General features: G+C 56.9%; 1 protein-coding gene across 1 annotated transcript in view; it reads right to left on the bottom strand.

Moving 5' to 3' along the window:
* Positions 1-22,405, bottom strand: part of NTN1 (netrin 1) — a 99,984-nt gene extending 77,579 nt beyond the window's left edge. The window contains exon 1 of the mRNA XM_005515319.4: positions 19,815-22,405. Within this exon, the coding sequence (XP_005515376.3) occupies positions 19,815-20,838 (1,024 nt within the window). The 5' untranslated portion in view covers positions 20,839-22,405. The remainder of the gene's footprint in view (positions 1-19,814) is intronic.
* Positions 22,406-23,712: the final 1,307 nt, after the last annotated feature.

The following is a 23,712-nucleotide window of genomic DNA, read 5'->3' as shown; positions in this document are numbered from 1 at the left end:
CAAGAGCCAATCCTGCCTCCTTCATGGGGAAGACAGCTTTGAAAGAGCGAGTTAAGTGTGCCAGGGTGTATGAAGACTTTGTGAAGGGCTTTTCTAAAATCACACACAAGAGACTGTTAAGGAAACCTGGTAACCAGAGGATAAGAGGCAAATTCCCATCTTAAAACCAGCCTCGGGTAGCAGAGACAAAGAGTTTGAACCCTGCAAGGCTTGGCATGCAGGGAGGTGAACAGCGCCTGGGGCGCGCTCATAATTAAAAATAAAAACACTGAGCACTTTCAAAGCACTTGGTAAACATGATTAACTAATTAGTCAACTCTTTACTAATTAACCAGTCACAGGACTGGTGTGGCTCAATATGTTTAATGATCCGGAGAGCGGCTGAATAGCTCGGGGCAACGTCTGCGGAGGACGCGGGAGCTGCACAGGGCACGGACCGGGAGGCGGCGATGGGCTCCCAGCGGGAACGGGGCTGGGACAGGACGGGACACTGACCCTGGGCAGGGGCTGGACCCTCTGACTGTGCCACAGACAGAGCTGTCATCTTCTCCCCTTCTCCTGTCAATCCCCTCACCATCTCTCATTCTCCTCTTAGGATAGCAGACTCACTGTGCATCTCCCATAGACGCCTGTGGTTAAGGTTTCTAGCTATCAATATTTAGGCACAGCAAGAGGCGGATGGAAAGTTTCAGATACACCTGAACCCAGTCCAGTTTGAGATCAGGCTGAGCTAAATGTGAAGTCCCCAAAATGCCGTGCACCTCAAGCTTCACATTCACGCTCCCCCGCACAGTGAGGATGAGTCTCCTCTCTCTTACCTTCCAGTAAACCAAGAAATGGAGAAATGTCAGCACAGGACTGGGGGAAAGAAGAGAGAAGTAGGACCAGAGAGCTCCTCTGGCTGCCACAGCATTGCTAATTGGTCAGTTCCTCCACCCATGCCTCAGTTTCCCCAGGGCAAGTATTGTATGTGCAGTGTGATGTCACACCAGATATCATGCTCAGATACCCCAGCACCAATTCGATTTTTAATCAGGGCTGCAGTTGGAAGCTTCCCCACAAGCTGGGTGAAAACCATCTCCCCAAAAGACACATGGGGCTGGTTTTAACCCTACTGCTCATGATTGCCCCGCACCTTTCTCTCTCCGTTTGAGCCCCTGCCTTCTGGCCGCACACCCTAATCCCAGCTGGTTGTTCTCAAAGATGTTTCTCATGGCACCTGTCTGTCTCTATTACCTGTGACAGGTATTGGACCCCAGAGAAAGCTGCTCCAGCACATCCCAGAGCCCTGCAGAGCACCTTCATGCCCCTGCCACGATCCTGCCGGTGAATGTCACCTTTTGGGGCTGAGTTGAATTATTTCCTAGATGTAACTTGGATATTTACTGTCCAGAAGTCTCAGAATCCAAGTCACTGTGTAATTAAACATTGCATTTCACAGTATCGCAGATACATCTGTACAGCTGTGCTCATAGCTGTTATTAAAGCATCTCATCGCACATATCCTTCTTCCCCAGCACTGGGAGGAGTTTATTCCCTGCAAGAAGGATCTGCCGGGACTACGGGAGCACCGAGCAGTCCCAGAGGGTGCTGAGTCGGGCTGAACCTGGAGTAGCTGGGAAGTGCTGAGCTTTCCATGGGACCTGCCAACTTCACCCAGAGCTGATGGGGTCACACGGCCAGACAGCATTTCCGCCAGTGCTGCAGCCTCTTACAGGAAACCTCCCAGAAAAAACACCTTATGGAGAAGGTCTGACATTGGGGCTACTCCCTTGTAGCCTGTTGGACAGATGGGCTTTTTCCATCAGGCATCCCCAGGGAGCTGGGGAAGGGCACCCAGTGCTTTGCAGAGAAGACAGAGGACTGGGCTCTGCATGACACGATGGTACCGGGTGCTCTTCTCGTGACAGAGCATCCCACCTCGCTGGAGTCATCACAGAGTGCCTGAAAAAAGCATCGTCTCCCTTCTCTCCTAGCTGGCCCTTGGACCTTGAGAATCAAGGTCCACCACTGGGCAAACAGCTCCCAACTGAATTACCAGCTTGCAAGTTGTGGAAGCAAAATTTTTCCAACTTCAAACACTTGATTCTGCAGTGAGAGAAAGAAAGAAAATTCTCCCATGCAGAACAGTGTTTGAGGTCAATAGAGAAAACCCTGTGGCCTGAATACCCAATCTGGGGAGACTGGGGAGCCTGGCAGGGAGGCTCAGGGTCTGGGTGTCTGCGTTGTCACACTTGTCGCCAGGTTACCATGGCTCATCGCAGTGCATCCACACCCCGGGGGGCTGCATTCAACGGGCTCCGCTCTTCCAGCATTGAGCAGGACAGTTGATTTGCAGAAGAAAAGCGAGTCCTTAGTGGTTCCTGTCATGTCATCACCCCTGGGGTTCACAAAGGACTGTGGGTGCAGCCCAGAAAGGGGCTGCCTGTGGGCACAGTGCCCCGTGCCTCCCTTGGAAAGGGTGCTGCACCCAAGGGCACCCACCCCACCCCGCTCAACCAGGCTCAGACACAGCTTGGGTCCCCTGGGTGGTCTCTCTGGATATCCCAAAAAGGCGACCTGGAGAATGGCAGCAAGTGGTGAGGACACAGAAAATGCCACATTGCCTTAAATTCACGGGTTCAGTCATCAACTCCCCGTGCATGGGAGCATCTGGGTGTCGGGGCAAAGGGAGTGCTGGGACCTCGGTGGCTTCAGAGAAATGGGTCAAAAGCCATCAGAGCAGCCAAGAGGGACAAGGGGACACTGCTTTTGGGGGTTTCCTTCCCAAAAGCTTGAGCTGAGACCCAGTGAGGGGATGCTTGTGCCGATGGCACTGCTGAGTCTCCATGGGACACTCTGGCTGTCCCTCTCCCTGATGGGGACCCTCGCTCAGCTCTTTCGGGGCTCCCCTCCAACAAACCTTGCTGGTGTTTGCAACTGCTGGGCTGCTGCTGGGGGAGGGGAGTTGGGTGCTTCAGCCACGTCTGCTCACCCCCCTTCCCCTCCTCCGAGGGGAAGAAAACTGAAATAAAAGGTCCATTTCTTTAGAAAACCAGGCCTGACGATGGGAAGGGTCCTGTATCTATGCAGCTCTCCCGGCCTCCCTCTCCCCTGTTTAGTAATCTCACTTGTGGGCTTGAATTCATTCAGAGACGTCATGAAGGATTAGCTGACCTTTCTTTCAGTGCTTGCTAAGCGGGGGATGTTAAAGCTTCCCGAAAATTAAACTCTCAGGAGGTTGTCTCGGAGGCTGGGAGCCTGGAGAGCTGCTCGGCGGCTGCGGCTGCTTCCCTGGCATCTGCCCCAGGACAGGGACAGACCTGGGATTGTCCCTTCGTCCCCCCGAAAGTGCTCAGACCCATGCACATCCTCAGCACCCAGCTGCACGGTCCTGGTGCGGGGTGAAACCAGCTGGTTTTCAATCCTACAAGACGGTTTGGCAGTTTTTCTCTCTGCCATATGAGAGTTTCAGCCTCTGCTTTTCCAGCCCTCAGTCTGCCACCACGAGGGGATAGGATAGGGGCAATGTGATCCCATGAGCCTGGGAGCTGAGGTTGGGGAGGTGGGTGAAATCTGCCAGAGAACGGACAATGCTGTCACAGCTAACAGGTGCCACAAGCCAGCAGGGACAAGCTGTTATCGCCTTTGCTAGGGAGCGTTCACTCTGAAACCTAACAACGACTTGTGGCTTGGGTAGCATTTTGCTGCCTTAGGTCTCAAGCTGGGAGTGAGCATCAAGATTTATTTTAAGCTGCTAAGCACAGGCATGATGGAATAACATACAAACGACTTCCCACAGAGGTGGAATTGGGCATACAAGGCTGCACTCTCCTGAACAAGTAAATCTGGTTCTCTGAGCTGCTCCTTGGCGGATGCATGGGAGATGCAGGAAAATTCCCCTCTTTTTCCATAATTTTGCTATTAATTTTCCCCTGACAGTGTATCTGAGAGCTGGGGGACTATACCTGGCCATGAGCACAAAGGGCTCCACTAGCAAAGTGCAGTTTGCATCCCTGCAGCCTGGGACACAGAGCTGGCCCCGGCCACCAGCACGGGACGTGAAATTGCGGCTTTGGGGCTTGCAAGGACAACCGCACACCCCGGCATCAGGGCAGCCAGACTCCTGGAGGCAGCACCTTCCCTCTGTGGTTTCAGACTCAGGGTTGTGTTGTTGCATCTGGCAGAACAGGAGCAAATCCATCAGTGCGAGCAAAACCCGCCTGCAGCCAACCCGACCTTCTGCCCAGACCCAGCTGGGAGAACAAATTGCACAGAACGGGAGCGCGGATTCATCCAAAGCCCACGGAAACCAGAGGGGACACTTGAAATTATTTCTCCTCTTCCCACTTGCTTTCTCTTTCCATTTCATTTAAACCGAAGCTGTTTGCATGCAGAAAACAGCAAACAAATCCAAACACCACTGCAACAGCATCTGAGCCACGCAGAAGCCTGACTCAAGCAAACCCATTGCTGTTTTCTTCTTTCCATTCACTTAAACTCAGTTATTTTACAGAAGCTGTGAGGGGGGCGAGAGGATGCCTTAGTAATCCACTTAAATTGCTTGTTTAAATGGGCTGCCAGCTTCTAACGGGGCTAATTTTATAGGCACCATAACCCGATGAGAGAAGTTTCTTTTACGACTCTCCACTCCCCCTGTCTCGAAGCGGAGCAAAGGCTGCGGCCGAAGCCCCGGGGAGTCTGCACAGATCTGCCAGTTCGCTGGCAGAAAAAGGCATTGGTAATTCACGAAAAATAAAACTGTCTTATGAGATATAAATTAGATTATTGCTCTGGGGAGATGAGCTGCTCTGTTCACCCACGGGATAGCATCTGTTGCAATTACAGGTTCTTCCAGCCCGCTCAGCAGAAATGACCTCCCAAATATTTTAGCAGCAGCTGGAGCACACACAAACACTCGATGTTCTTTTGATGGCTGAACAGCAAGTGCTTGCTCTGTGCTAAATTACAAGCTGGTGGCCCCATCTCCTCTGGGGACCCTTTGGGGAGGGTCCAGAGTCCCCTCGGCAAAGATAACAGGGTCCAGATTGCCACCTTGCAGCGGGTGCTGGAGGCTGAGCTGGTCTCTCTTCATGGGTTTGTACAGTGCAAAGTGCACCCTTGGCACCAGATCAGCAATATTAATTGCCCATGACAGGAAGCAGGTAATCAGCCTTCAGTCCTGTATAATTACACAGAAATTACCAGAAGAAATTAATTCCAAAAGGTGAACATATGGGCCACAATGCTAGATTTTGCCTCTGGTTACTGCCACTCATAACTGAGGGCAGAATCTGGCCCAGAAGTGTGTTTTTTACTTGGTGATTTATTGTACCAAAATGGAGCTGGTAATGAAAACCGTGCTCCACTTAATACACAGTGAGCTTCCAACCAAAATGCCAGCAGGATCTCTTTCTTCTTGCCTTATAACCGCCCAGCAGCAGCGGCTCTCCTGCCGCGGCCATGGGGACAGCCAGCACCACGTCCCCAAACCCCAGCACTCGCTGCCACCAGGCTCAGGGGACACACGCTCCCCTGTGTCCCCAGACAGCCCTGGACCCCCCTTTGCTTCTCCCCCATCTCCCCCTGTCCTCTCACACTTTCCCCAACCTGAGCAGGGCTGAGCCTGTATTGCAGATTATTTTAGCAAGCAAGTAGAAATCCACCTTAATTGCCAATTATTCAGCAAGCAAATAAAAATCCTCCTTAATTGCAGATTATTTCAGCAGGCAAATACAAATCAGACTCTCTGACTATGTATTTCAGAACACAGGTCTCCAAAATAGCCCCCATGGGCTGGCTCCATTTTGCCGAACCTGCCCCACTTTGTCACAGAATTGATCCGCTCAACCCAAACCACATGGGTGCTGAGCACCCACCGCAGCACCCAAAGCCAATGGAGCCATATGGGGTGAGAGCTTTACTCATTCCTGGCTCAACCTGCTGCATCCTAGCCTTAAAAATGCCTTTTATTCTCCTGCATGCACACAACAGTGGGTACATCCCCTCGCCTCGCTGAGAGCAGCAGGTGGAGAAAGCTCTGGGGAAGCCTGGGGCAGCGAAAGGACCGTCCAGCCCCTCTGACCCCTCCTTGCGAACACGGGGCGACCTGTGGGAAACCGCTGGGAGATGGCCGAGTGCCACGGCCGAGCCCCTGCACCACGAACGGGAATTCATTTGCATGCCAAAGTTGTAGTCGGGCGCTTTACAACACGGTGCGAGCATATCAATGTATTTGAATCTTCAATATCGCCCAGCAGCGCGCTCCCCTCGGAGAAGATCCCTCCCGGGGGGCTGCCGGAAGGGGGTCTCAAATAAAAGATGCGCAGATGAAAAGCTTGGTTCCCAAGGGCAGGGAAATGATGGAGAAGTGAAACACACCAGATTCGGGCACACAGCAGATCCGCGGCGGAGTTTCTCCGGCCAAACCCGTGCCAGCGGCAGCAGGAAACGCGCGGGCGATGTGACAAGTGTTGTGGCCTCTCCTCGGCTCTCTGGCTGCCTCAATGGGCCCCGGGTGACTCCACAATCCAGGTCCCATTCAAGCCAGGAAGAGTCGAATCCCGGGGGTGTGTGTTAGGCCAGCACTTTCCACTTCTCTTTCAGCTCATGGACACCTATAAATTTTCCAGGGACAGCAGTACAGTACATGCCTTCGCTGCAGTCACTTCTACAGACTCCTTAGAAGTAGTCCAGGAGGCTGAGAAATTCATTATATTAAGCAATTAACAGTGGTGTGTGTGAGTTCACGGACCTTCCTGCTGCCAAGGACCAGAGTACAAACTATATCACCCCCAGCCAAGGCAAGCGAGGCAAATTATTGGCAATAAATACATTTATTCCAAACGTTAACCTGCTTTACATTCCTTTATTTAACACAGCTGCTCTAAAGAGGGGTTGGAATAAAGGGAAAATAAAGTCTGTGAGTCTTCACGCCTCCCCGGTTCCCTCGGCAGAGCTGGCTGAATTCTTGTCACTATTATTAGTATTGCGATTGTTGTTGTTATTATTATTGTTATGATTATATGCGTTTCATTCTCTTTTGGGTCATGAATAATGTATGACTCTGTCTCGATCCCCTTTCAATGGATTCACTATCCAGGGAGACTTGCTGAATAATTTGGATCATTCGTTTTCAAGTGCATGGGCTGCCGACAAATTGTTCGCTTTTCATTACTGGGAACATTCATTGGTCACCCAAATCAGGGGGTTTCTTTGGTCGCCCCGAGCACGTGATGAGCTGTCTGGGGTTTTGTCGGGATTTCTTTTTCTTTTTAATTGATTGGGTGAAACTTTGTGAAGTGGAGACTAACAAATGGTTCATTTGGGGCTCTGGATTTCTGGAGAAAACAGTTTGCCAAATTTTTGGGAACATCTGGTAGTTTCACAGAGGCTTGTGAGAAGTATATGCTTTGGAGCATATCAAACGTAATTTAATGTTTTAAAGGCATCACTATTTTTGCCATTTGATTTGATCAAAACTATCAAACAGCTGATTATTAAGCTTTTGCTCCATCAGTGCTAATGAGAGAAATACTGCAGTAAAATCCTCAGGGAACGTCAGTTTTCAAGAGGCTTACACTGGGGGATCTTCTTCCCTTAAAATCAAACAAGTGTCTGTATTAACCTGTGTCCACGGGGACAGGTTTGGGGACCCTGCACTGCCCAGATCCTGCAGACATGGTCCATCCCACACGAGCAGCATCTCCCCAACCCCGGGCAGGCTCCAAGCTCAACAAAGACACATCATGGAATCACAGAATAGTTTGGGTTGGAAGGGATCTTTAAACCTCATCTAGTTCAATGCCCTTACATTTCTTTGGGACACGCTGGGACATGAACACAGCACAGCAAGGACGAGCACTGTTCCCCGCTCTGCTGCTGGACCACAGGATGGAGACAGGTGGCACATCACCGCTGGTACCCACAGTTTGTCTGAGGGTCTCCACTTGGGCAAATCTCAGCAGATTTGCTGTCAGCTCCATGAAATTCATTAGGACGTGCCACACTCATCTGCAGAATGAACCGATAGCAAAGTCGCATTGGTTCACAGACCTTCTTGATCCTCCTGCTGCAAACCCAGACTGTGTGCCGTGCCCAAAAATGCCACGGGCTAAATCCAGGTTCACCCAGGAAGTAGGGCTGTGCCTCACCGCTCCTGCTCAGACCTTCCCAGCATGGCGTGGTGTGACTGCAACCCTGCAGAGGCAAATCATCCAACTCCATGCACCACGGCGGCAACTGAGGACAACCTCACGGTCCCTGAGCCTCCCTGCCCCACACTGCCTGCTGCCTGTGCTACCTGTGCTGCCTGTGCTACCTGTGCTGCCTGTGCTGCCTGTGCTGCCTGTGCTACCTGTGCTGCCTGAGCTGCCTGCACTGCCTGCGCTACCTGTGCTACCTGTGCTGTCTGCACTGTCTGTGCTGCCTGTGCTGTCTGTGCTGCCTGTGCTGCCTGTGCTGCCTGCGCTGCCTGTGCTGCCTGCGCTACCTGTGCTGCCTGCGCTGCCTGCGCTGCCTGTGCTGCCTGCGCTACCTGCGCTGCCTGTGCTGCCTGCGCTACCTGTGCTGTCTGTGCTGCCTGCGCTGCCTGCGCTGCCTGTGCTGCCTGTGCTGCCTGCGCTGCCTGTGCTTTCTGTGCTGCCTGCACTGCCTGCGCTACCTGTGCTACCTGTGCTGCCTGTTCTGTCTGTGCTGCCTGTGCTGTCTGTGCTGCCTGCACTGCCTGTGCTGCCTGTGCTGCCTGTGCTGTCTGTGCTGCCTGCACTGCCTGTGCTGCCTGCTGCCTCTGCTGCCTCTGCTGCCTGCTGCCTGCGCTGCCTGTGCTACCTGTGCTGCCTGTGCTGTCTGTGCTACCTGTGCTGCCTGCACTGCCTGTGCTACCTGTGCTGCCTGCGCTGCCTGTGCTACCTGTGCTGCCTGTGCTGCCTGTGCTACCTGTGCTGCCTGCACTGCCTGTGCTACCTGTGCTGCCTGCACTGCCTGTGCTACCTGTGCTACCTGTGCTGCCTGCGCTGCCTGTGCTGCCTGTGCTGCCTGTGCTGTCTGTGCTGTCTGTGCTGCCTCTGCTGCCTGCGCTGCCTGCACTGCCTGTGCTGCCTGTGCTGCCTGTGCTGCCTGCTGCCTGCACTGCCTGTGCTGCCTGTGCTGCCTGTGCTGTCTGTGCTGCCTGCACTGCCTGTGCTGCCTGCTGCCTCTGCTGCCTCTGCTGCCTGCTGCCTGCGCTGCCTGTGCTACCTGTGCTGCCTGTGCTGTCTGTGCTACCTGTGCTGCCTGCACTGCCTGTGCTACCTGTGCTACCTGTGCTGCCTGCGCTGCCTGTGCTGCCTGTGCTGCCTGTGCTGTCTGTGCTACCTGTGCTGCCTGTGCTGCCTGTGCTGCTTGTGCTGTCTGTGCTGCCTGCTGCCTCTGCTGCCTCTGCTGCCTGCTGTCTGTGCTGTCTGTACTGCCTGTGCTGCCTGCACTGCCTGTGCTACCTGTGCTACCTGTGCTGCCTGCGCTGCCTGCGCTGCCTGCGCTGCCTGTGCTGCCTGTGCTACCTGTGCTGCCTGCTGCCTGCTGCCTGTGCTGCCTGCACTGCCTGCTTAGCCCCGATTTACGAGCAGCATGTGAAGGACAGACACTGGGCCGCTGGGCTGAACAATGCGGGAATATTAGCCGAGTTACAAAAACAAACAAACCAAACCCCGTCGGGAGCCCGTTTCATTTATCTTCTTTTGTCCGGTTTTGCTTCAGCGTGAAAGTCGCCCTTTCAATTCCAGCAGTTGTGTTCCAGCCCCGGCGGGTAGCTGATCCAAAGCATTACACTGAGAGCTTCCCAATGGCATGTTTGCACAGTTCAATTCATTTCTAAATATTCAGTGGAGTTTCCCTCCCTCCTACCCTCCCAGGACTTTTTGCCCAAGAGCTGAGGGTGTAAAGTACAGGGCCGGGGATACTGGTGCACAGAGCCTTTGTGTGCAAACACAAGCTGCTGTTTGTATTTGCCTTCACACTGTCAGAGCTCAATTGTGCGCAATGCAATACTGGCTACCAGGCTGCTTTCAATATCCGCTCGGCCATCCCCGCTGCCAGAGGGACACTCCCCCTCCCTGTCCGCTTTGAAGCAAAAGTGATTTAATTTCATGAGACTTTCAGTAATCATGTTACAATCTTCAACGTTAACCAGAACCAACTCCCTATTGCAAAAGGGCGGGCGGACAAGCAAGTAAACAGCTCGGGACAGCCTGCAAGGCTATAGGAAGGCGAAATGCAGGACGGCTGCCTGGCTAGTTCTGCACCTCTTATCAGATGGGGCTGGAAAATAACAGCCTCTTGCCGGCACCGGGAGGGAGCAGCTGGCTTTGGCCATCCCAAGGATGCTCTACGGGCTGCTTAGCTCATCTCACACACTGCAACGCCTGATTTTTAAAACCGGAGCTTTTTCTCTTATCTGCAGCTCTACCCATCATTTACCTTTCTCCTTCCCTGTTCCATTTACAGTGTCCTGGTACCTTCGCCATGTCCCCCAGGGCTGGATTTGCTTCTGGGACAGGCTCCTTCTGGTTACATGTAACCACATGCTGCTGTGGCCAGTGATCCAGGGCCTCCTGGCACCAGGAGTGGGGTCTGGGGAGGGTCTGGTGTGAGGAAGAAGGGGCTGAGAGCAGGGAGATTCATGTCTCACGTGCCTGCGCTGTCTGTCCCTCACCCCTCCAACAGAGCTCAGCTCTTCCCAGAGCATCTTCTGAACAACCCAAGATCATACACTGGACCCTGAAGGACTTCTGGGGCTGTCAGAGAAAACCAAGGTGCTGCACTGAGCTGGTGGGCACTGGCCAATCCCCAGTGGGTGTAGCAAAATCCCTTTTTTCCCATCACATGAGTTATCCTTGTTCTCTCCATCCTCTATGGTCTGACTGCTTAAGACTGGACCTTAAATATCCAGATGGCTGACATTACGGGGCATTAATTCATCCCATGGAGCTGCCAGCAACATAGTCATACTCAGTCAAAATGAGGCATGAATCCCAATGACCCACACGGTGCTGCTGAGTGCAGCCTGGTAGGGATCAGGGTGATGGATGGCTCCGAAATACCACGGGGAAGATGACACGGAGTCCTCATCCATCTTCCCATCTGAATCTGTGAACTTGGAGCACGCAGGCGTGTGTGAAGATGGTGACAGGGGACGGAACAGCTGGACTTCTCCTCGCGCAAGCTGGGAGCGCACAGACCCAGCACGGATATGGCACAGAGCCCGGAGCACAGAGGGGGAATGCTGAGCCAGCAGCTCTGCTCCTGTGTTTCTTCCCTCATTCCCACCTGGGACTGGGGTAGTACAGAAATCCCTCTGCTCTCCAGCGCCCTGAGAAACCAGGGAATGTTCTTCCTGCTCCATCACGCGCCCTCACCGAATCTGTGTCTACTTCTCCGCAATCAGAAAGTGTTTCCCGGCTTTTGCCCGCAGTAAATCAAAGAGAATAAATTTGCTAGAAAACAAACTTGTAGAGCCTGGCTGCACCTGCCCCTCATGTTGGTTTTGCTCTTTTCCAGGTGAATTTGGGGGTGCTGGGTCCTGGTCTCCACCACCCTCTCCCAAACAGAGGAGATGCAGCAGCTTTGACCATCAAGCAGGGAAAAAGTTTGTCTCCGAGACACCCTGCAGCTGCTCGCCCCCGCCAGCACCAGCATCCCCGCTTGCCTGCCCACACAATCTTTCTTTCTGTTCACTTTTGGCAGGAGATGGCAAAGGTCTCCTGGGTTCGTCCTTTACCTGCCCTGCTGCCAGCCCTGCTGTCCCCAAGGCACATCCCAGGAGCGGGCTGGGGCTGCAGCTCCCCACACCGGGACACCCTGACCCAGCACCGGGCTCAGCACAAGATGGGGTCCCTCTGCAGGTGATACCACAGCCAGGGTGACAACAGCAAAGCCAGATGTCCCTGCCAGCCTATAACCCTCTGTGGAATAATTTAGAAATACTGCACTTCAAGGAGAGTGTGAAATAGAGGGTTTTTCCTTCCCCAGCCTCCAAACCTCTATGAAGGAGGGAGACGCAGATACGATTTTCAACCCACCCATTGTTTACAAGACACTTTGAAAAAACTGAAAGGAGAACTCCTGCCTGCACCCTCCCTGCTTCCACGGCTGTGTGTGGGACATGAAACTGGGCTCTTGCCCTATCTGTTGCTCTCTTCACTTGCTGCAATCCCCGGTGATACAACCGTCACTTTGTGCAGGAGATGCAAGTTGTGAGCAGCAGCAATTTTGCGCCCGGTTGTGCTGTTGATGCAGCAGCCCCTCCAGTGCCAGCTCAGAATTCAGGGCTCCCAGTGCCAATCCTTCTCCGGGACAAAACAGTCTCTCTGGCCATATCACACCATCAGTTTTTAAACTCCATCCTCCACTAAAACTAGTGCTGTTCAAAATAAATCTGTAAATCAAGCTCTCGGCAGAGACGCACGCCTCCTCCATCCCCAGCCCTCCGCTGACACAGGCGCTTGTGCTCTCCCAGCTCAGAACCCATTTTTTTAGTATCTGCCTAAAAAACCACAACATTTTTTCCTCCCCACCAGTTAATCCTCCTCCCTCTGCAGAGCCCAATGCAATCTCCCGGCCGGCGTGTGGCTGAGCCCCTTCGTGCCACTGATCTCTGCTGCAAACCTGGGCTGGGATGGATCGAGAGCAGCCGAGCCCTCCGCTCCACTCCCCCCGGCAGCCTCCCGGCTGCACCGCCTCAGTGCAGGAAAAGCCTTCCCGGCTCCTTATCAGTCCCCAGGGCATTCTAATCCCCCTATAAATGAAAGCTATTATACAGATATCTTTTTAAAAGCCTGTCCATCACTTCAGCCAGGCAGCCCCATCCCAGCCATCAGGGGCTTGGTTTTTCGGAGCGCAGTTAGTGGAAGTGAGACGATGCCACTGGATAGAGCTGGGTTTGCACTGTCTGAGGATCTGGGCTGTTTCTTTACGAGCTGTGCTTTGATTCCTGCCCGGGTGCAGCCCCATCTCCCCATGACGCCGGGTTGCAGAGCCAGGCTGAGCCCCGCGGCACTGCCAAGCTCCCGGTTCTGCCGCGCCGGCTGCGGGAAGCAGCGGGGATCTGGCACGGATGCTCGGGGAGGGGAGCTCAGGTCGTGTGAAGGAAATGTCCCCCCCGCTGATTGCAGCGGCAAAGGCCAAACGGCAGCCACCTCTCCAGAGACACCCTGGGGACAAAGCAGATGCGACCGCTGGGCTCTGCCACTGCCAAAGCCTTTTTCCAGGTTTAATCCGTCTGCGCGGGCTGATCCTGGCAGCAAAACCTCTGCCTCCCCTGCTGCTGCCTGGAAAGTTGGCGGGACCTGTTTGGAGCAAACACGAACATGCTGCAAATAAATAATATGCGGGAAATCAAGTCTGGGGGCTGTGAAGCCCCTCGCATGTTGAGGGCTCAGCCCTGCACGCCAAGAGCTGGTGTGTTCTGCACTGCCAGCAGCTGTGTCAGTGCTTTCTAGGAAAGGTTAGACGTGGTATTTGGTACATCATGAGGCTGGTTTGGGTTTATTTCTGCTGATCAACAGCAACGCTGAAATGATGTGCAACCTCTGCAGTGTGAATGTCTCTAACACTGTGAAGGTAACCGGCTGGTTCCAAACATCCTGACCCAAGATGTCCTTCGCCCTGCATGTCACCCAAGGCAAAACTTGTTGGGAAAGAAACTCATCACAGCACCCCAAAATCCTGCAGAAGTTCCCCAGAAAAACTCCACTCGGACAGCCTAACCCTGGCATGCAATAAGAGCAAGAACCTTCAAAATCCTGTACCAAAAAGCCTCCCAAAAGGGAGGCAGGAGAGACCTGGGGCCAAAGAAAGACAGCAACCCTCTGTGGTCAGAAAGTCCACCCCCAACTCCCAAAGACAAAGAGAAGATACACTAAGACTATAAAGATGGGCTCATGCATCGCAGCTGCCCCCATTTCACAGGCCAGGTGGGAAACCCAGAACCACAGGAGAGTTCTTCCAAGCAGGATCCCTACATGCAGCAGAGATTCCAGAGCCCTCGCGTGCTTCTCGCTCCATCCTCGGAGAGGCAGCACGTCCCCCGGGGCGGTCACGGGGAGTTTGCCGCAGCGAGGACAGCGAAGGCTGAATAAGGATGACATGCTTTGGCCCAGAAAGAGGAGGGCAGAGATTAGCCATGGACAAGCTCAAGGGAAGGCAAGTGTCCAACCCTGAGTGCCAAGCCTGGTTTTGTTTTAGCCTTAACTGCGCTTTTTTGTTTGTTTGTTTGTTGGTGTAAAAACCTTTCTGTTGGAAATCAGTTTAACTTTAAGCTTCCTGAGAATAAAAGCCTGTGAGAAAGCTCTGCCCATGCAAGGCTTGCTTGGGAGGCTACAATGGGAGTCTCAGCAGCTTATGGGCCCATATTTCTATGGCTACAGCACCCATCTGCTCAGCAATACAGTGTTACCCGCAGCTCGTGCAATTCCCCATGCAAAGCAACCCGCTGGGAGCTGAACCAGGGCTGGGGTGTAAAGGACCTGCGGCTCTGTGGACGGCACATGGTGTCACGAGAGGTCCAGCCCACGCAGGGTCTGTTCCAGTCACCCGCTGGTGCCAGGTTGCTGGTGAAGCTGCCCCAGTTGCAGTGTTTCCCTAGACACGAGGATGCTATGATACTGCTTCACGCCTTCCTTACCCCGAGTCAGAAGCATTTTGCACAGCCTGCCTTTATTCTCTACAAATGGGGAAACTGAAGCACAAGACAAGCCTGGATGTCAGGAATTATGAGTATTCTTAATATCACCAGAAGGTAGTGGGCATTATCAGCACACAATAGCTCCAAAATCCACCTGCCAGCCTTGCCTGGCTGGCTCAGTCCAGAGCCATCGTCAGAGCCAGCCCCAGGCAGCAGCATCTGTCTCAGATACACAAAGGATGCTGCACCCTGGGGATCCTTCATGGGCACCCTGAGATCCTCCACTGGCACCCTGGGGATCCTGTGTTGGGACCCTGCAGGGACACCTTGGAAATCCTTCTCAGACCCTCTTTGCTCAGATAAGAAATGTTGTTGCTTTACAAGATGAGAAGGGACACTTGCATCCTTCCCGCCCCTCTGGAAGAGATGTGGCCATGAGCAGGGTGAACACTGGGGACACTCAGGTCCTGCTTCTCCTTGCAGAAGGGTTTGCAAAGCCACTTAAGTCCTCTGGCTGACTCCCACCTCACCACGATGCCTGGAACCGAAGGGGAAGAGGCTGCAATGGAGATGATTATCGCAGGTTAAAGAAGAGGGATCACCTAAATTTAATAAGGGGCACCAGGAATTCCGCAAGATGAAATTCCACCATTCTGCTCTGCAGAACCAGAGCAAGAAGAGCTCGCTGCTGTGGAAGTATTTGGTTTCCCCGGTTATAATGAGGATGGAGGGCAGCCCACCGGCTGTTTCGGTGAGCGCTGCTCTGCAAATACCTCCCTGAACCGCCACCAAGATGCTAAAGCCCCAGGTTTGTCTGGAGGGAAGTTTCTCATTGTAAGCATTTGGCAGGCTGCTCTCTAGTAGTTTCCAGTCCCCTCCTTGTCAGAGATAAAGTTTCCTTTTAGCTGGAGGAGAGACTTGCTCACAAATTGCTCTGACACAACACACATCCCAGCCTGGGAACCTCACTGCAGCGCACGCCGTGGAGCAGAACCCGTCTAACACCCGGCTTCGCACGCGGCTTGTGCCAAATCCCCTATCTGAAAACACAAGATGTTTCCTTTCTCTCCCTGCAACGGCACTTGTTATTGTTAAACACTCTCTAGGCATCACAGAGGGCCAAAATCCGAGAGGCGCCCAGCACCTGCAAGCCCCATTGACGTCAGACACACGTGCAGGCGGCGGGCGCATCTCCCGGCCCCGCGGGGAACGCGCTGCGCAGCCCCAGCGCCGGCACTGGGAGCGGAGCCTGGAGCTCGTTCTCAAAGTGCCTCAGTGGGCTGCAGCCTGCGTTTGTCCAGTAGCACTTTCCGCAGCCAAGGCAAAGGCAAAAGGTATTTTATGCAAACTGAAGGGAGTATTTGAAAGCAGCACTTGCCCATGTTTGTTTTCAAAATAATGCTGCAGTCCATGAGAAATTGTGGAATGGTGTCGATTGCATTTTATTGATGCTGCTGAGTCTGGTCAAAGACCCTGCCTGCATTTTCATGTGTCCAAGCTCACCAGCTCTGACAACAATTTAGTCTAGGCCTTTTTCAGCTGCAGTCCCCTCTCACAGGGGAACTGGAAGCTTCATCAGGACAAACCGGGTTGGAGACACGGGGCTTGGGCTGTACCAATGCTGAGCAAATGGAGCCAGCCTGAAGGCGCTGGAGAGAAGGAGGATGGAGAACAGACCTCTAAGCTTGTCTCCAAGCTGTGACCTCCCTGGAGCATGTTAGCTCTCAGGCACCTGGCCAAAGCCAGACTGTAAGGCCAAGCTCTACGTGGATGAGTTGATGGGAACCTGAACCTGTGAAAAGCTCTACTGGTCGGGCTCCTTCTGCGCGAACAGGTCCCTGGAGAACATCTCCTTGGGCCAGGCTCTCTCCTCTCCGTGTGCGGTGCCCAAGCTCTTGTAGGCAGAAAGAAGTGATAAAGAAAAATCAGATCAGCCTGGTGAAAAACGTTCCCGTGGGAAATTTTGACTTTTTGTCAGAAACTCCAGTGCATTTCTTTCTCAGCCCCAAATAAGCATGAATAGGAACAAAGATTCAGTTTTGGCAGGGGAAATGGGATTACCAAAGAAAACACCCAAATTTTTGAGCAAAGCAGACACATTCTATCATTTTTCTCCCTGGCTGGAAAAAAAAGGAAAAAAAAAATCCAGATAAAAAGAGCAAATTCAGTGAAAAAAATTGTAATCATTTCTCACACCACTGCCCGGGGCAAATTCAGCTAATTTGGCTAATACATCTCCTCCCTCTCTACTGCTGCTCAGGAGGCTCTGGCCTCCTCTGACTTCTCTCTCAAGCGGTTGAAGATCCCTCCAACATGCAGCTGGACGCGTCACCACCGACCCACCGTTGGGCCCGGCCCGGCGGACACTGCAGCCCGAGCCCTTGGGTGACCGCAAAGCCCGACTTTCTCCCGGGATTTAGGAGAGAAACCAGGGTGGGCCGATGGTCATGAGCAAGTGGGTGGGAGCTGAATAGGGTTATTGTGATCTTTATCTAGGGGGATTACTCCAGGCAGTGTGGGCTTGGCAGGGCAATGCAGTTGTTTGGCCATGGTTGGTTTTGCAGCCTGATAGGTATGGCCCCGGGGAGTGTGCAGCAGAAATGGGCTGGGGAAAATTATTTTACGGCAGCTTCATCCTTGCAAAACATTCATTTCCCAGCAAAGGCGGCAGAAAAAGACAAAATGGAATGATTTTCGTTTGCGGCAGCCTGACACGGCTAGGACTGTGCATGGTCTGAAATGCAAAGCTGGCACAAAAGTCACACATTTTACTGGAAACCGAGAACTTGTTTCTTTTTTATTGGAAGTATATTGGAAAGGGAGAAGGATGTTAAGTGCATAGGGCCAGCATAGTAGTAACTGAACAGACTTTTTTCAGGAGCACTGTAGGACCCTGCTCCAATAGAACCCCGAGATCATATCAAATTTTATGGCATCGCCGATAGCGGCGACGTTCTGCACGCATGAAACTCGTCCCTGCCTGTGGGACGGGACTGAAACCCGGGGGAGCTGAGCCCCCCGTGCTTCCCTGGACCTGGGAAATTATCAAGACGTGGAGCCCCGTTCCCGAGCGCTGCCGGGCAGAGGGACCCGCCGGGACAGAAGAAAAGTAAACCCGGAGATAACCCGGCTGTTGGCACATCCGAGCGGCACCCACCGCCTTCGCCTCCGGGAAACGGCATCTCCCCGCCGCTTCCTTCCCCCGCTGCCGCCGCCCCGGGCCCGCGGCCGCTCCGCCCGACGGGCAGTGGAGGCTCCGGCCGGGGCTGACACCGCCGCCCGCTGCCGGGACCCCCGCACCTTCCCCCGGCGCCGCCACCACGGGTGTCCCGGTGCTTCAGGACCGGGCCTCCCTCTCCCCTGCCAGATAACCCAGACTTGGCCGCTCCTCGCTGTTCGAGGCGCCGGCGAAGAAATTGCGCTCTCTGCAAGAGAGACATCTGATTGTGATTTGGGGGGGGGGGGGGGGGTGGAATAGGAGAAGGGAAAAATAAAAGCCCAACCCTGGCCGCTCGGCGGTGCTTTTTTTCCTATCGTCGGAGCTGCAAATATTTTGGAAGACGGGGCCGTGTTTTCCGTGTAAACAAGGCGGCGGCAGCGGGCGGCGCGGACGCGCCCCGCGAAGCCGGGGGGTCCCGGCGCGGAGAACCGAGTTGAGCCCACGGTGCATCCCAGACCCGGGGCTGCGTCACCCCAGCCACAGGCACACGGCTCAGCGCAGGGACTGGCACCGGTCCCCCGAACCGCGGCGACAAGAGGAGCGACGGCGCACGGGGATCCCGCTGGGGACCAGGAGGTGGAAGATCGGGGGGACCCGGCGGCGGGAAGTGCGGCGGCTCAAGGGGAAAAGCACTCCAAGCTTTTCACCCTTGGTCACCCCGGGCAGAGGCGAGGGACTCCCCGTCTCCCCTCGGAAGGAGGCTGGCGCTCGCTTACAGCAAGGACAGCACGAGTTTCTCGCCCAAGAACCGGTTACTCCTCGGTTCTCCTTTGGCCTTGGGGCTCGTTCAAGTCCCGGCCGCCCCAACACGGTCCCCGGGGCCGCCCGCATGTCCTGAGGATGCAGCGGCGGGAGCCGAACTGTCCTCCCCAGCGCCCTATCGCATTGTCACCCCGGGGAGGACCGGAGCCCGTCCCCGTCCCGATCGGGCACGGAGCCTCTCGGGAGAGCCGGAGGCTTTGCGGTGGGGCTCTGACCGGTGTCCCGGGAAGGGAGCAGGGCTGCCGGCCCCGCTCCGAGCGCTGCGGGATCCTCGGCCGGGAGCTGCCCGGGACGGGGAAACCTTCCCAGCCACACAGGGCGCTTTTCCGGCCACGAACGGTGTTTTCCCGGTCTCCTGAGTGTCCCTTCTCACCCCTCCTGAGCAAACTTGCTGTTTCCTGCCCCGCTGTCCCCTTCTTTGCGCACCAGAATCCCCCGGTACCCTCGGTCCTGCGTTCTCGGGTCCTCCGGCGTCCCCCCGCCCCACGTCTCCCGGGCTTTCGATATCTCCTGCCCCATATTCCTGTGCCTCGTCGTCCCCTGCCCTGTGGTTCCCAGTTTCCCGTGCCCCCTGCTCTGCACTTCGGTGCTGTCCCCAGTGCCCTCTCGGCTGCCCCAGTGTCCCCTGCCTTGCCCTGACGGGCTCCTCCGAGTCCCATCCCCTGCCCTTCCGAGTTCCTTCACACCCCCTGTTCCGCGCTTCTGGGTCGCTCGGTGTCCCCTCCTTCGCCCTACGCTCCCGGGTACCTCAGCATCCTCGCCCTGTCCTGCTCTCCATGTCCCTGCGTGTCCCTGTCCCGCTCCCCGTGTCCCTGGATGTCCCCGCGCTTCTCGCCGTGTCCTTGGACATCCCCATGCCTTTCTCTCCCTCTCTCTGGCGGTCCATTGCCGAGTCCTGGATGTCCCCATGCCTTTTGTTCCCCGTTCCCTGACGGGTCCTGGATGTTCCCATGCTTTTCACTCTCCAGTCCCGAAGCTCCCTTGCCGAGTCCTGGATGTCCCCACGCCTTTCCCTTGTCGTCCTTGAAGGTCCCTTGCCGAGTCCTGGATGTCTCCACGCCTTTCTCTCCTCGTTCCCTGCCGAGTCCTTCGCTCTTCCCTCCCTCTCCCTGCCCTTCCGGGGACCCCAGTGCCCTCTCCCCGTCCTTCCCCCCGTGTGTGCCCGAGTGTCAGTGTCCGCGGCGTGGGACTCACCCACGCACTCGTTGGCCTCCCGGGCGGTCGCTCTCTGCCAGGGCCGGTCGTAGTGGAAGGGCTTGCAGCGGTCGCACTCGGGGCCGGCCGTGTTGTGCTTGCAGTCGCACACCAAGCTGTCGTCGCGGTCACGGACACAGCGCGACGCGTGGCCGTTGCATTTGCATCGCCCTCCGACCTGCAAGTCGGAAACGGCGTAGAAGTAGGAGTCGCGGGCCAGCTCGGAGTCATCCTCGCTCTCGTCGCCGAAGGTGTGGAGGCGGCTGAAGGTCACCCTGATGTCGGTGGCCGTCACCCAGTCCTGCAGCACAGGCGAGTTGTCGAAGTCGTGGGCGGTGGGGCGGCCGTCCAGGGTGCTGAAGGCGATGAGGCCGCCGGAGAGGGGCCGCACGTCGGTGTGCGAGTCGGTGCAGACCGCCTCCTGCTCGTTCTGCTTGGTGATGGTGGCGCGGTTGGGCTTGTTGTACATCTTGCGGCACTGCGTGGAGTAAAACTGGAAGGGCACCCAGGTCTTGCCGTAGTCCATGGACTTGTGGATGGCCATGGACTCGGGGCGCGGCGAGCAGAACTGAAGGCTGACGTAGGTCACCTCGAATTTCTTGCCCAGGGAGAGGGTGAGGGTGACGTTATGGGGGTACTGGACGTAGCTGTCGGACTGCCAGCAGGTCAGGTTGTGCGGGTTGTTGAGGTCGGTGAGGAAGGAGGGCGGGTGGGCGCGCTTGGGGTCGGAGGCATTGCAGAGGTGGCAGGACCGGACCTGCTCCTCGCCCTTCTCTGTCACCACGCAGTACCGCGACGGCGGCTTCCCGCAGGTGCTCGACACCTTCACCTCCTTCCCGAAGGCCGAGTTGACGAAGTCGGGGATGCAGCGGCGGGGCAGCCCGTGCTCGTCGTAGCAAGGGTCGGGCTGAGCCGTCTGCACGGCGAACATGCTCACGCCGTGGTAGCCGCCGCGCAGGGGCTGCGCCAGCCACGCCGCCGCCAGCAGCAGGGCCAGCGGCCCCTCCGCGCCCCTCCGCGGCATCCTGCGCAACCTCCGCGCGGCGTGGGGGGGAAAGGAGGGAGGGGAGCGGCCGCTCTAAGCGCGCAGCTCCGCGGGGCGACTTGGCCGACGGACGCGGTGCAGAGGCTCGGGGAGCCCGGAGCACCGCCCGCCCCGCGGCCAGCCCCGCGGAGAAAGGGGAGACCGCGGCGGCGGCGGCACCACAAAAGTGCGGCTGGCGGCGGGGCTGGGTCCCGCCTGCCTCCCGCCCCGGCACGGAGAATGACTGGCGGTCCCAGCCCCCGCCGCGTTTGAGGTCATGCTAAAGGAGTGACATCGCGCTCAAGGAACAGAACAACGACATCCACTGGCGGCTCAGCCAGAGACACGCACAGGCCTCGGGGAGGGCGGGGGGAGGGATGGGACAGGGACGGAGCCCGCCCCGATACCGCGGCGATGGGCGCCAGCTCTGCCGCGGGGCTTCCGAGCCGCCCCGAGGAGCCGGGGAAGGGCCCGGCTTCTCCCTCCACCCCGCTGTGCCTCAGACGGAGGTCAGGGCTGTCCGCACCTCCGCAGCTGGGGGTGCTCCGTGGGCATGGGGCGGAGAGAGGGGGGCACCGGCCGGGAGGGGCTTCAGTACCTGTGAGGACGCCGACAGGGACAGAACCGGGCGCTTTCCCGGCTGGTCGTTGTTGGCCTCCCCTTCCCTACTAGTCCCCAGCCCATATCGTGCCTGACCCCTCAGCTGGATTGGGAGGGGGGTCTGGGGCAGAACCACCGCCCAGTGAAAGAGCCCGGAGCCCGCCTGTCCACACGCCCGGCCCGAAGGGGTCCCCAGAGGGTCTCGGCCCGGAACCTCCGCACCGGAAAGAAAACCCGATGCCGGGGAAGTTTAACTGGAGGGACACTCGAGTCTTTGAGTACGACACGGGAACTAAGGGGCCTGACGACTCCCGGCAGGTTGTTTTAGGGGGCCGATCTCGGTGAAGGGGCCATTTGCCCGGCACAGCCCCAGTGTGCTCCCCTCGGTGTGCAGCTTGTCGACGTTTCCCTTAAAGCGAGGAAGGGACTAAAGAGTGGCACATCCCGTGCCCCAGCCCGGGCTCCGCTTCCTGCCCTCCCCAGCAGACCCCCGGTGCCGGGCGAGCCGCCCCCCGACGGCTGCCTCCCTCGGGTTCCGCTCGGCTCTTTGCCCGATGATCCCGGCCGGGGACACGCCGACGCCCGCTGCTCCGGCCCAGGGGACGGTACCGAGATCCCGGAGAGATATTCGCGGGAGAGAGCGGAGGGGTTTCCCCCCCGCGGCTCCCGGCCGCCCTAGTCGCCCCCCTTCCCTCCCTCTTTGATTAAAAGGGCACTTTTATTTTTCCAACGGAGGTGCCCTCTCTCGGAGCGCTGCCCACGCCGTGTCACTCAAGCGGCCGGGCCCTGGCACGGTGGCGCGGTCCCCTCCCCGCCAGTCCCGGTGGGGCGGCCCGAGGGGACAGCGGCGGCCCGAGGGGACAGCGGCTGCCCGGGCAGCGGCGAGCCCCAGGCCGGCCTCCGCCCCCTCCCCTCCGCCCGCCCCTCTCCCCGCTTTGAATTCCTTGCCACCGAGCTGAATAAAAGTGGTTGTTGTAAATTGAATTAGTGCCTGATTAATCTGCTCCCGGGCCTGCTAGCCCAGCGGGGAGTCTTTGGCAATGCAACCGCCTTCCCTGCAGGGCAGCGGGGCTCCGCAGCCTCCCTGCCCCCATCACTCCCCCCGGACTCCCCACCCGCTCCCCCAGCCCCGCCGCTGCGGGGATTTGTTAACTCTTCCCCGGGAAACAGCCCCTCCGTCCTGCTCCCGACGCCCTCGCTGCTCCTTGGCCGGGGGAAGAGGTGTGAGGGGATGCGGTCGACACAGGACTGGAGGAGTCCCAGTCCTGCTGGTCCCACCCGAGCCGCCCAGGAACGCAGCCCGGCGCACCCGGGACACACATACACAGCCCCGGAGAGATTTTTCTCCCCGTTCTTGACTTGCAGCCGGTTTGCAGGAAGGACGGGGCCCGGTGATCGTGTCCACCTCTAAGGAGCGGGGGCGGGAATTCGAACCAAACTGTACCGGGCCGTCGGGGACAGGCTGAGGCAGCAACTGCGGCTCCCCCCGGGGACACCGCCGCCCCAAGCGGATTCTCCTTGGCTCGGCCGGGCACAGCCGGGACGGGGGCAGGCCCGGGCTGTGCCCCTCAAGCCTGCCCAGGTGACACCCGCTGGTGCCTCTGGCGGGACCGCGGGGACCCGAGCTCCGCTTTGCCCCGCCGGGCGCCCCAAACCCGGACCCGTGAACCCCTCGGGTGCCTGCTATGACTATCGCCGCTCGTCTTGTCTGAGTCCCCGCTCTGCAAGCCTGGTGCTTCTCCTCCTGCTACGCGTGTCCGAGACCAGTCCTTCCCCGAAGGGATCCCCTCCGCCCGTGTTCGAGCCGTGCCGGGGGGGAACAGGCGCGTCCGGCTCCGAGGGCAGCAGGTGCCGCTGCCACGACCGGCGTTTCCTACTGGAGAAGACGCGGTTTTAGCTCCGGCTGCCCCCGACCCACGGCGATCTTCTCGCCGACGCTGGGCACAGGGAAGGGCTGAAATTTCGGCGTTTCTTTAAAATCCAGGAGGGTTTTTAAAGGGCAGCCGCCGACCCCTCCAGCCCGCACTGGTCCTTAGCGTTTCGCCGCAAAACATGGGGAGTGGATCTAAGAAAACATGCCCCACGCTAAACTCCCCGCAAACCTGAGGTGCTGCTTAATCCCATTACCAGGGTGTCAATTTAACAACCATCCGGCTCTACCGAGCACGGGGAGACCGTGCTGCCCGCCGGCCGGGGCGCAGGTTGTGGTTCTCGCCTCCATCCTGCCCTTCTCGCTGAGTTTATTCGATGTTTCACAACCCCCGGGGTTTGTAA

Source organism: Columba livia, chromosome 18 (assembly GCF_036013475.1).
Source record: "Columba livia isolate bColLiv1 breed racing homer chromosome 18, bColLiv1.pat.W.v2, whole genome shotgun sequence".
NCBI lineage: Eukaryota > Metazoa > Chordata > Aves > Columbiformes > Columbidae > Columba > Columba livia.
Note: the sequence above shows the minus strand (reverse complement) of the source record. Positions and strands in the feature narration are given on the sequence as shown.